This window comes from Plutella xylostella, chromosome 9, assembly GCF_932276165.1.
Source record: "Plutella xylostella chromosome 9, ilPluXylo3.1, whole genome shotgun sequence".
Classification (NCBI taxonomy): domain Eukaryota; kingdom Metazoa; phylum Arthropoda; class Insecta; order Lepidoptera; family Plutellidae; genus Plutella; species Plutella xylostella.
The window spans coordinates 6,848,716-6,859,308 of NC_063989.1; the positions used below are offsets into that span (position 1 = coordinate 6,848,716).

At 41.7% G+C, this 10,593-nt stretch overlaps 3 protein-coding genes and 1 long non-coding RNA gene across 4 annotated transcripts; 1 reads left to right on the top strand and 3 right to left on the bottom strand.

Moving 5' to 3' along the window:
• Positions 1–532: 532 nt before the first annotated feature.
• Positions 533–2,069, bottom strand: LOC125489009. The gene is made up of 2 exons (XM_048623262.1): positions 1,111–2,069; positions 533–667 (listed from the first exon to the last, which is right to left on the bottom strand). Exons 1-2 carry the CDS (start codon positions 1,997–1,999, stop codon positions 630–632), a joined length of 927 nt encoding a protein of 308 aa, XP_048479219.1. The 5' UTR covers positions 2,000–2,069; the 3' UTR covers positions 533–629.
• Positions 2,070–3,809: 1,740 nt separating this feature from the next.
• Positions 3,810–7,591, bottom strand: LOC125489008. The gene is made up of 2 exons (XM_048623256.1): positions 7,374–7,591; positions 3,810–5,317 (listed from the first exon to the last, which is right to left on the bottom strand). The coding sequence occupies exons 1-2, from the start codon at positions 7,444–7,446 to the stop codon at positions 4,398–4,400; spliced, it is 993 nt and encodes a 330-aa protein (XP_048479213.1). The 5' UTR covers positions 7,447–7,591; the 3' UTR covers positions 3,810–4,397.
• On the bottom strand, positions 5,815–7,089 carry LOC125489014. The gene is made up of 2 exons (XR_007266666.1): positions 6,647–7,089; positions 5,815–6,343 (listed from the first exon to the last, which is right to left on the bottom strand). It is a non-coding gene; the product is annotated as an uncharacterized LOC125489014 (long non-coding RNA).
• A 1,155-nt stretch (positions 7,592–8,746) lies between the features above and the next one.
• On the top strand, positions 8,747–10,511 carry LOC119690348 (HIV Tat-specific factor 1 homolog). The gene has a single exon (XM_038107250.2). The coding sequence runs from the start codon at positions 8,855–8,857 to the stop codon at positions 10,433–10,435; it is 1,581 nt and encodes a 526-aa protein (XP_037963178.2). The 5' UTR covers positions 8,747–8,854; the 3' UTR covers positions 10,436–10,511.
• The last annotated feature ends 82 nt before the right edge of the window (positions 10,512–10,593 follow it).

Sequence of the window (10,593 nt, forward strand, 5' to 3'; positions counted from 1 at the left end):
TTATTTATTAAAAGTTTAATAAATGTTTTACTTACCTAAAGAAAATATTATACTTTTATATTCGTCTAATTTAGTTGTACATGCTAGCATACCCACTTATTTTTTATAGTTAGTGTGTTGTTGATAAATAATAAAGCCTGACTAGGGTTTGTCACTGTGGTGAAAGGATTAGTCGCTGACTACCCGGTGTGCGGATTAGAATCAGTCGCTGACTGCTCGGTGTGCCGGATGTATTCAATGTACAGTTTATATGATTTACATTTCGTGAACTCCACATTTAGCATTCCAACTATTCAATTAGCCACTTCATTACCTACATACTTTGACGTGAATAGGCAAACTTAAAGTATATGGGAGACAACTGAAAATCTGTGGTTTGTTCCTAAGGGCAAACATATGCGCTGAGTTGCTTGAGTTGCTTCCCTTTTGGTCTGCTTCAACACACACATACCTCTACCTCTACACTCATTGCCTCTTAATTTAACTGTACAAATGATTAAGTGGAACAAATTAATGTCTATCAATCAATCAATCAATCTTTGTTTGTGGCTGTATGCCGTGTGTGACTAACACAGCAAATTCGGCCAAAAACGATTGTGGTAAGGTACACACTATGTTAATTGCTGTTTTTACGGTGGGGATTTAAAAATATTTACAAGGTTAACACCTGAAACAAACAGACGAACACAATTTATACAGGGACATCACAAACAGAGGGTTAGTAGGTGTATTATAATGAACACAAACAAATTTATAGTTTAATATTGTTAGTTTTGAAGAATTTATACAGGATGTTAGCGATTGGGGTATGTACAAGTGTTAGTAGGTAATTGATATTTACAGGTCTTGGGATAGAGGGAGGGAGGAAATCATAGAGGGAGGTTTGAAGATTAGGACACTCAAAGAAAAGGTGGTCGACAGATCCTTCGCTGGTGCCGCAGTCACAAACCGAACTATCACGCACCCGAATCCTAGCCAGGTGCACAGGCGTGCACGCATGACCAAGACGGAGTCTGCAGATTGTCGAGGTGGAGGTTTTATCTAGGAGTCTTGCTCTAAAAAACCATGGCCTTTTGGGAATATGTGGTTGGATTAAGGAGTAATACTTACCTTTAATGTTCCTGGAAGCTTCCCAGGACTCCTTCCAGGAATTATCAAGCCTCGGTCCTGCGAGCGAGGCAAGGTCGTGGGCAAAATTATGGTAATGAGTATCCAGGCCCAAGCTAACGGCATCCTTAGCGAAGGAATCTGCACACTCATTACCAATGATGCCACTGTGGCCAGGTATCCAGGCAATAGCCACCTCAATACCCTGAGTCTTGCAACGGAAGAGAGTTTGTCTAATTTGAAGAATGATAGGGAATTTAGATTTAGATTTAAAAGGGAATGAAATAATTGAATGTAAGCAGCTAGAAGAGTCTGATAGAATAATAGTTTTGTTGAGTTTGTGAGACTCAGTGTACTGAAGTGCCTCCAGAATAGCGGTAGCCTCGCCCGTGAAGACCGAGGATTCAGGGGGGAGTTTAAAATTAAGAGTAATTTTGTACTTAGGAAGCCAGACAGCTAGACCGACATTGCTCTTATCTGAAAATTTGGAGGCATCTGTGAAGACTGGAAGCCAACCAGGCCACTCTGTCTGGAGCTTATGAGTCAATGTTTTCTCGGCCCCCGGGGCGTTTTTCACAATGCCCATGTCCATAACAACATTGGGCTGAAAAACCAGGGCATCATAAGGGACACTAAACAGAGGGTTCATTTTAAATTTAATTGAAGGATGAGGAAGGTTGGAAGCAAAAATGAATGATTTGAGAAGGAAGGAAAGGCCATGGGTTTCTTGAGCAAGACATAACCGCTTAAGGGTATCGAGCTTGGACAATAGCGGGTGAGACTCTGATTGCCAGATCCTGAGGAAAAACCTGTCACACAAGTACTGTCTCCGCAGCGAGAGAGGGGGGTCGACACACTCAACCTGAAGGGCATTGGTGGGGGTAGATTTCATTGCACCGGACACTATTCGAAGACACTTGTACTGAACCTTATCAATTTTTTCTAATGCAGCCTTATTACAGGGGTTCAGGATAAATGAGGCATAGTCAAAGTGACTTCGAACAATGGCATTGTACAGTAGCTTCTGAGAGTATGGATGTGCACCCCACCAGACACCTGACAGTGACCTGAGGACGTTGACACCCCTCTCGCACTTCTGAGCCACGTAGTTCATGTGATGGCTACCCGACAGCCTGGAATCCAGAATCACACCCAAAAATTTAACTTTATTTGACACAGTGATTGAATGCTCTCCGATAACAACATCCAGATCTGGGATGTTTCTTTTTCTAGTGAAAATCACTGCTGTGCATTTAGTGGGAGAAAGAGATAACCCATGTCTATCCAGCCAATCCGTGAGGTACCTAAGAGCCAGGTTCAGCTGGACATTTGTCTCCGCTAACGAAGGAGAAGCATAATAGAGGGCCAAGTCGTCAGCGTACTGTAGAATGTCGCAAAAGCAGTCAACGGATTTATCTAGATCGTGAGTGTACAGACTGTAAAGGAGGGGGCTTAAGACCGATCCCTGGGGGAGGCCTTTCCAAACAAATTTTGGGGAGTCAAGGGAAGTGGTAGGGGATTTTATGAAGATGGATCTCTCCATGAATAGGCTGCAAACCAGACGGGTAAGCTTCACTGGAATGCTCAGCTGGCGCATTTTCTGCCTGAGCACAGGAAGAAGTACATTATCATAGGCAGACGCTATGTCAAGGAAGACACCCACAAGATATTCTTTCCTCTTAAATGCGATGTGAATATCTGTTGTAAGTATTGCAAGGCTGTCTAGAGTGCTCATCCCTTTCCTAAACCCAAACTGAGTTTTGGCTAGGATTCCTCTATTCTCAATTAGCCATTCGAGCCTGCATTTAATTAAGTGCTCTAAGATTTTCGCCAAAGCAGAGGAGAGGGCGATCGGACGTCGGGAGTTAGGATCACGGGGGTCTTTTCCGGCCTTCAATATGGGAACAACTATTTGCTTACTCCATGAGCATGGAGTAACTCCGTACTCAAGGAAGTAGTTTATCAGCTCCAAGTAGGCCTGCTTGACCTTGAGGCTTGATTTTGAAAGGAAAGAGTATGGGATGCCATCAATACCTGGAGATGAATCAGTTAAACCGGATAAAGCAGATTGGAGTTCATCCATAGAAAATGGAGAATCCAATCTGTCTGAAGATGGTAAGAGAGCTGGTGGGGGGCGGAGAGCACTGGAGTGTGGGACATATGGAGGAGCCAGTTTATCGCTGAACCCTACTAGCCATAGAGAGGGGTCATTGCTCAAAATATCTTCGACGTTAAGGGAACCGCGATATCGGCGAATGTATCTCCACACCAGAGAAGGAGGGGACCTAGGCGAAAGATTTTCACAAAATCTGATCCAGCCCTGTTTCTTTTTCTTCTTAAGGAGCCGTTTGGTGCGTGCAGCTATCCTTTTGTAGTTTATAAAATTTTCCATGCTCATATTAGCAATATAAACATCCTCTGCATTTTTGCGCTCGTCAACAGCCAAGGAGCAGTCGGAGTCCCACCAAGGAGGTGAGACTCTTTGGCCTTTTCGCGATTTTCTATTTTTGGCAGAGGATGTTAGAGCTTTTTCAAAAAGGTCGTAGTTGTATAAAAAGTTGTCACTAGTACAGGGTTGGATCAGACTGAGCTTATCTTCAACCGAGGTGATGAAGTTAGACCACTCATTCCTGCCTATCACGTACCTTGGGAAGGCACATGTATCAGCAAGAATGGTGGATCTGGTAGGGAGTGTAATAGAAATGGGAAAATGATCACTCCCAAAGGTATTTGGGAGGACCCTCCAGAATATTGATGTTGAAAGAAGAGGAGACGAGAAAGTGAGATCGACAGCACTTTTTGGGTTCTGACGGGGTAGGACTCGACGGGTAGGAGAGCCGTCATTTAAAATACAAACATCTAAGGTATCAAGCATGTCTAAGAGGGCGATTGCAAAAGCGTCAGTGTGGTAAGAACCCCATGAGGTATGGTGGGCATTAAAGTCCCCCATGATCAGAAGAGGTTGCGGGAGAGAAGAAATTATATTATAAAAAGATGGGAGGTGAGAAGGGTGGGGATCAGGGAAATACACGGACACGAAAGTAATGTCTAAAGCCCTAAGGGCCACAACATTAAATTCCTGTCCGTGGGGAGGGGTAGGGATAGAGGAGAAAGTAAGGGTACGCTTCACAAGTAAAGCGCACCCAGCAAACCCGTCATCCCTGTCATCCCGCAGACACGAGTAGCCCGGAACTCGGAAACGAGAACCCGGCGCCAGCCATGACTCCGAGATGGCAACAATGACGGGCTTGATGTCATCTATTAAGTTGAGTACTTCATGTTTTTTACTTTTAAGGCTCTGAGCATTCCACTGAAGGACCCGGGTCGGGTTCAGAGCCATTCTGGCTGAAGGAGGAGAGTTCTCTAATCTTAAGTGCAACGTGGGGCGGTATTGTGTCGCTGAATTTAGACAGCAGACTGACAACTAATGAAAGTAAGTTATCCAATAAGTTGTCATTGGGAGTAATCACATTCAGGGCACTTCCATTAGGAAGTGAGGAAGATGGTGATGAGATAATGGCCTGATGGGCAAGTCTGTCATAGCCAGGAGAAAGTGGAGACCTAGGCCTGCGTTGAGTGGTCACAGTCTTTTTGTAGGATTTATTAGGAGATGGGCCATTAGGTTGTGTAGATGCTACTTCAGCAAATGATTTTTTGCTCTTAGGAAGTCGAGCATCAGCTTCAGCGAACGAAATGCTGTCCTGAGACATAATGACTTTTATGGATTTTTGTCTAGCTTGTTCTGGACAGTTCTTATCCGTGGAAGCATGGCTTCCTGAGCAGTAAATGCAAGTGGGAGGGTCTGCATCGCATGTCTCACCCAAGTGTGGTTGGGCACACTTGAAGCAGCAAGGCCTTGATCGGCAATTAGCCTTCACATGGCCAAACCTGCAGCAAGCGTGGCACTGGATGGTTGGGTAGGTGTATCTGTCAACTTCTACAGCAGCACGGAAAGAGTAAATTTTTTCTGGGAGGTATTGTCCCCTGAAAGTGATTACTACGCTTTGAGTAGGGACATATGAAACGTTTCCATTGTTGATCACTTTGCGACTAAATCTGCGTGCTTTAAGAACAATACCGCATCCATGGGGGAGGTCCAAAGAACCCACAAACTCATCCATGGAGAGATCCACTGGGACTCTCCTAGCAACACCCATACGGGTGATGTGGTAAGTTGGGATAACTGCCTTAAACTTGTTTGGGGACAGAGCTGGAGGGTGATTCGTGTCACAAAAAACAACTTCGTTTTCATCTCGTTTTCAGATTTTTACGAACGAGCTATGAAATTGCGATTCACATGGCACTAAAAACAAGCTACATAGTAAGATCGTTTCGAGATCGCAAAATGAATGAACGGAATGGAGAATGACGCGATTCATGTCATTTTTGTTGAACTTTTTGATATCGCTTATCTGTCATATTTTGACGTTTTAGCGATTTTAAACTTTCGAAGAAAAGGGTGAAATTGTTAGATCGTTTTCAGAAAATACTGCTAAAAGTGAAATTGACCTTGTACGCATCTCTCCAAGATCTTCAAGCCATTTTTCAGCCGGACAGCCGTCCCTACGAGATACGTTTCCATCTTTACCGAATTCGTAATTTTCCTTTATAGTAAGCTTGTATTAGTGATATTTATTTGATTGGTGTGGGTTTTGGCCTGAGGCCCTCGCAGAATGAGGAAGAATATTTTAACCGAAAGCATACACATTCCCTCAGTGTGCAAATTGTAAGTTAATGAATTAAACACATTGTAATGCATGTATATTTTATTTATTGATAGAACTAATAAATTCTATGAATTATCACAAATACTAAAAAAATATAGGTAGTAATTAGGTCCCTTTACCACTTAATAAAGCTACAGATAATGGCAATCAAAGATTAAAGTCTTATTATTTTTCTCATATTCTCTCCTATAGGTTGGCTGGTACAAAATGCTTTTAGCCTTTTGTATAAGTAATTATTAATACTTATATATACAATATTTTGTTAACAATTATTAAACTATTATTGTATATAGGAACTTAGGTAATCAGTAATCACAGGTGCTCCTCTGTTTGAATTGACGCATGAAGAAGAGGAAGAAGAGAGGCGTGAGGTCATTGAAGGCCAGGCGCATGCGCGGGGACGGGATCCTCCTGCGCAGCAGCCGCAGCAGCGCCGCGCTGACCGCGCGCTCCACGCCGGTCGCGGAGCCAGAGCTTCACTGGTCGTGCAACTGCGTCGCCGCTAAAATCTGTGGATTTTCAATTTATAGTTAAAACATATACCTACAAAAATATTTTGTACTTATTCCGATATAAATTATGTATACGTATTATTTTACTTTAAGTCTGGTCTTGATTGTTCCTTTCATTAGCCTAGAAAAGACAAAATGAAAAGTTCAGTATGATATTGTTCTAAAAAATTACAGACAGATACTAAACAAAACTACGCTGTAACATAAATATTCAACACCAGTTTTCCTAAGACATTATTGGGGTAACAATGAAGTTAAATTCTATTCTATTATTTAGCCAAACATTTAGGAATAACCTACCATTTCCATATGAGGAACACCTCCTCAAGAAGCCTCTCATTGACTGCAGCCTGTCTGTTCATTACTTCAGCTAATCAGCTATCATTGTAAGGGCTGAAGCCGTGGCCCTCTCACAACGCAGTTGCCCCTTCTGCTACTCAAGCACATCGGCTGCTGCTTGTGTTTCTAAAACAATTCAAAACAGAAATTGGATACATCGTAAATTACAATACCTTCTTGACTACAACCGGTAACATTTATATTTAAAAAAAAATAGGTTAATACATTGATACTTACATGTCTCAGTCGTATTTCTCTAAGTAAGTTAAACTTCCTTTCTTCTTATTTTCCAAAAAAACTATGTTGACACGAAAATGAGCAAAGAAAATCAATGTTTTTATGGAGAAAACATGGCGGCTGTCAAAAGTGCCGCAGGTTATGAATTTCTTCAACGTTGAATTAAAAAGCTGTTTCTTGATACTTGCTATTGACACTAATTCCAACAAAATATATTGTAGGAACAAAATTATTTAAAACAATTAGTGGTCGTATTTATAATTTTTGCATGGCAATTAAAAAAAAAATAGTTTCATTCATTTCACTCAAGCCATCCAAATACGAACTAGCGATATGAAAACGAGATCAAAGTATGTGTGCTATGAATCGCGTTTTTAAACATTGCGGATTTCATCTCGTAACTCGTTCGTATCGCTTTACAAATATTTCGGTTGAGATGTGAATCGCGCCCCTGGGTGGTTGATAAATTCGTTGGCCGCTCCCGCAGACTTAAATTCCACAGTAACACGGTTACGACCTGTCATTTTGACACCACCTCTGGTGATGTCAGTCACTTTGTGGTTGTACAAAAATTGTCCAAACTTAATAGCCCTCAGCGGGGTCCCAGAAGCTGGACTTCCTGAAGAGCTATCCTGAGAAACGTGGACGATAAATGGACCAGGGTCACTGTCATCGTACACCTTAGTGGCGTCGAGACTCGGGTGCGTATAAATGGTCTGTATGCTAGCAGACGCGAGATCGGGGTTTAGGATTACTCTCTTACCTTGTTGAGAAGGTTGTAAATCATCCCTAGGGCGCTTTCGCGTCTCCTGGGGAGTATCCGTCAGCATTATATCCGGCGAAAGATCTGGCGGGTCGGGGTCTGGAGGACGATCTGAATGGTACTCCATTTCAGAAAGGGAAAGAGGGTTTACTGACAATCACAACACTCACCAGTTACCACCACCACAATAACAACAAATAACAGGTATTAACTATGTAAATTGGCACAGAAAAAGGTCCGAAATCGCGATGATTGTAAGGAACACGTGGGTACCCCAGTCACGCACGAAACCGAATCTAATGTCTATCTATCTAACTTATTAGCCCATGTCAGCGACAGGATTTGATTCCACATCTCTTCCGTGAGGGGCGGGCGCTTACCCGTCTGAGCTAACACCGCAACATATAAGTAATATAATATATAATTTTAGTCAAATAAAAAAGAGGATGTGTGTTTGACAAATGTTGTTTTTAAAGCATTTTCAACGGGTTATCAGAGTCCCGGATCATCCTCCCTATAAGTATTATAGTAATTTTCCTTTCCTGCATCTCTTCTTGTAGAGCAAGGATGAAATTAACAAAAACTAAACAAATAATAATTTGTGTCACATGTTATCACCACCTTCGAACTTGAGTGATAAAATGCTACCTAAACAAATGTCAAACTGAGACATGTGTGGACAAATTGGTACACCCATGTTAGGAAATAAGACAAATCTTCCAATCTCGCTGTCAAAATTGTAACTCACATCTTGTAGTGATTATTTCGTGTTGGCCATGTTAGCGTTTGTGAGGACAACTGGTATCACACAATTTGTTGCAACTAGCTGTCATTTATATCTTGTCACCGCCATACTGTGCTACGCGTGCAACGTATACTTAGTGTACATTCCTCACCCAGATATCTTTAAGTCGTGGCTGACAGTCGCGTCCATAAGCCGCGTCCGCTAGTGTATTGGTGCCTATACACTACTGTCCACAGTACTGTACCAGTTTGTGGCTTCAAACTGCAATCACAGAATAACTAATTTGACTGTAATTTTAAAGATGACAATGACAGTTACTCATAACCTTACTTTTGCTATTGACTATTTGAGTTGATTTGCAAGTATTTGTGATTGTTTTGATTAAAACAGTTACAAATTTTATTGCTATTTACTCCTACAAAACATGGAGTCACAGGAAAAAGTTGAAAAGCCATCTAAAACAGGATTTGTAATCAAACTTTCGAGCGAAACTGTTGAGAAACTGACGCGGGAAGACAATAATTCTAAGGCAGATGTTTTGCCCCCCAGTGATTCTAAACAATCTTCTGAAAGCTCATCGGATGCAGTTATAGTATCTGAGGTGCCTCCGCAAAAAATCAGCGAACATGAACCGAAGGAAACACCCTCAAAAGACGCAAACAGTAATACTAGCGAGTCCACTGAATCCAAACAGATTCAGGATCCCAACGCATCATGGGGCGACTACGCTCCATATGTGACATATGAAGGAGAAGAAGCAATCTATACTGATCCATCCAACCAGCAGCGGTACTCATGGGATAAAGAAACAAACTCATGGAAACCTAATGATGGGGAAGGTCCTGGCCGAACCTACAGCTACGAGAATGATGAACACACCTACACGGAGCCTGATGGTTCGAAATTCTTCTGGGATGCTGACAAAAAAGCATGGATTCCGAAGGTAGATGATGATTTTCTGGCTTTATATCAAATGTCTTATGGCTTTGTTGATAACACAAGTAAAGAGAAAAAAGATGAGCCAAAAGAAACCAAAATTGAAGAGGTTAAAAAAGCTGAGGCAGCTGGAGTCAAGAGGAAGTCAGAACCACAGTGGTTCCAGCCATCTGAAGACACCAACACTAAAGTGTATGTATCAAATCTCCCTACAGACATCACTGAAGAAGAATTTGTAGATTTTATGCAAAAATGTGGTCTTGTCATGAGGGACCCCAGCACACAGAAAATGAAAATCAAATTCTACATGGACAAGGAGCACAACTGCTTCAAGGGGGATGCTCTCTGCACTTATATCAAAATAGAATCTGTGGAATTAGCACTTAATATATTAGATGGAAGTGATTTTAAGGGAAATAAGATTAAAGTAGAAAGAGCACAATTTCAACAGAAAGGTGAATACAATCCTGCATTGAAGCCTAAGAAGAAAAAGAAGAAAGAGTTGGAAAAGATAAAGAAAATGCAGCAAAAATTGTTTGACTGGAGACCAGAGAAGTTTATAGGGGAGAGGTCAAAACACGAAAGAGTAGTAATTGTCAAAAATGTTTTTGATCCTGCAGACTTTGATAAAGATGTGCAACTTATTCTGGATTACCAACAAGACTTGCGGGAAGAGTTCACAAAATGTGGTGAGGTGAGGAAGGTGACCATCTATGACAGACACCCCGAAGGAGTCTGCCAAGTCACCATGAAGGAGCCTGAAGAGGCTGACGCTGCCGTGGCACTCATCAATGGACGCTGGTTTGGAAAAAGACAGTTAACAGCCGAAATATGGGATGGCAGGACCAAGTACAGAATTGCTGAGACTGATGCTGATATTAACAAGAGAATAGATAAATGGGGGAGGTTCTTAGAAGAGGGAGAGAAGGAAGATGCTGGTACCAGCTCAAAAGATGATGCTGTGAAAAAAGTAGTTTCTGAGGAAACAACACAGGAACCTACAGAGATGGAGCAGGCATCTGAAGAAACGGTACCAGCGCCTGCTGTGGCTACTGTTGATAGCACTTAAAAATGCATTTTAAAATATTGTGTATTATTTAAATGTCTATAATACTGAATGTTGTAAATAAATGTTTTAAGATTAATCAGTTACATCTTATTTATTATGCCTATTATGTATCCCTATACTTCTATTCTATTCTCTGTGGGGGTGTAAGTACCTGCACT

What these genes read in the sequence shown, in the direction of transcription:
- LOC125489009 (XM_048623262.1), bottom strand. Translation starts at nt 1,999, where the DNA reads ATGAAATCTACCCCCACCAATGCCCTTCAGGTTGAGTGTGTCGACCCC. An exon ending in AGCTTCCAGGAACATTAAAG is followed by an intron (nt 668 to 1,110) that starts GTAAGTATTACT and finishes TGTTTGTTTCAG; the next exon opens with GTGTTAACCTTGTAAATATT.
- LOC125489008 (XM_048623256.1), bottom strand. Translation starts at nt 7,446, where the DNA reads ATGACAGGTCGTAACCGTGTTACTGTGGAATTTAAGTCTGCGGGAGCG. An exon ending in CGAATTTATCAACCACCCAG is followed by an intron (nt 5,318 to 7,373) that starts GGGCGCGATTCA and finishes ATCACCCTCCAG; the next exon opens with CTCTGTCCCCAAACAAGTTT.
- LOC119690348 (XM_038107250.2), top strand. Translation starts at nt 8,855, where the DNA reads ATGGAGTCACAGGAAAAAGTTGAAAAGCCATCTAAAACAGGATTTGTA.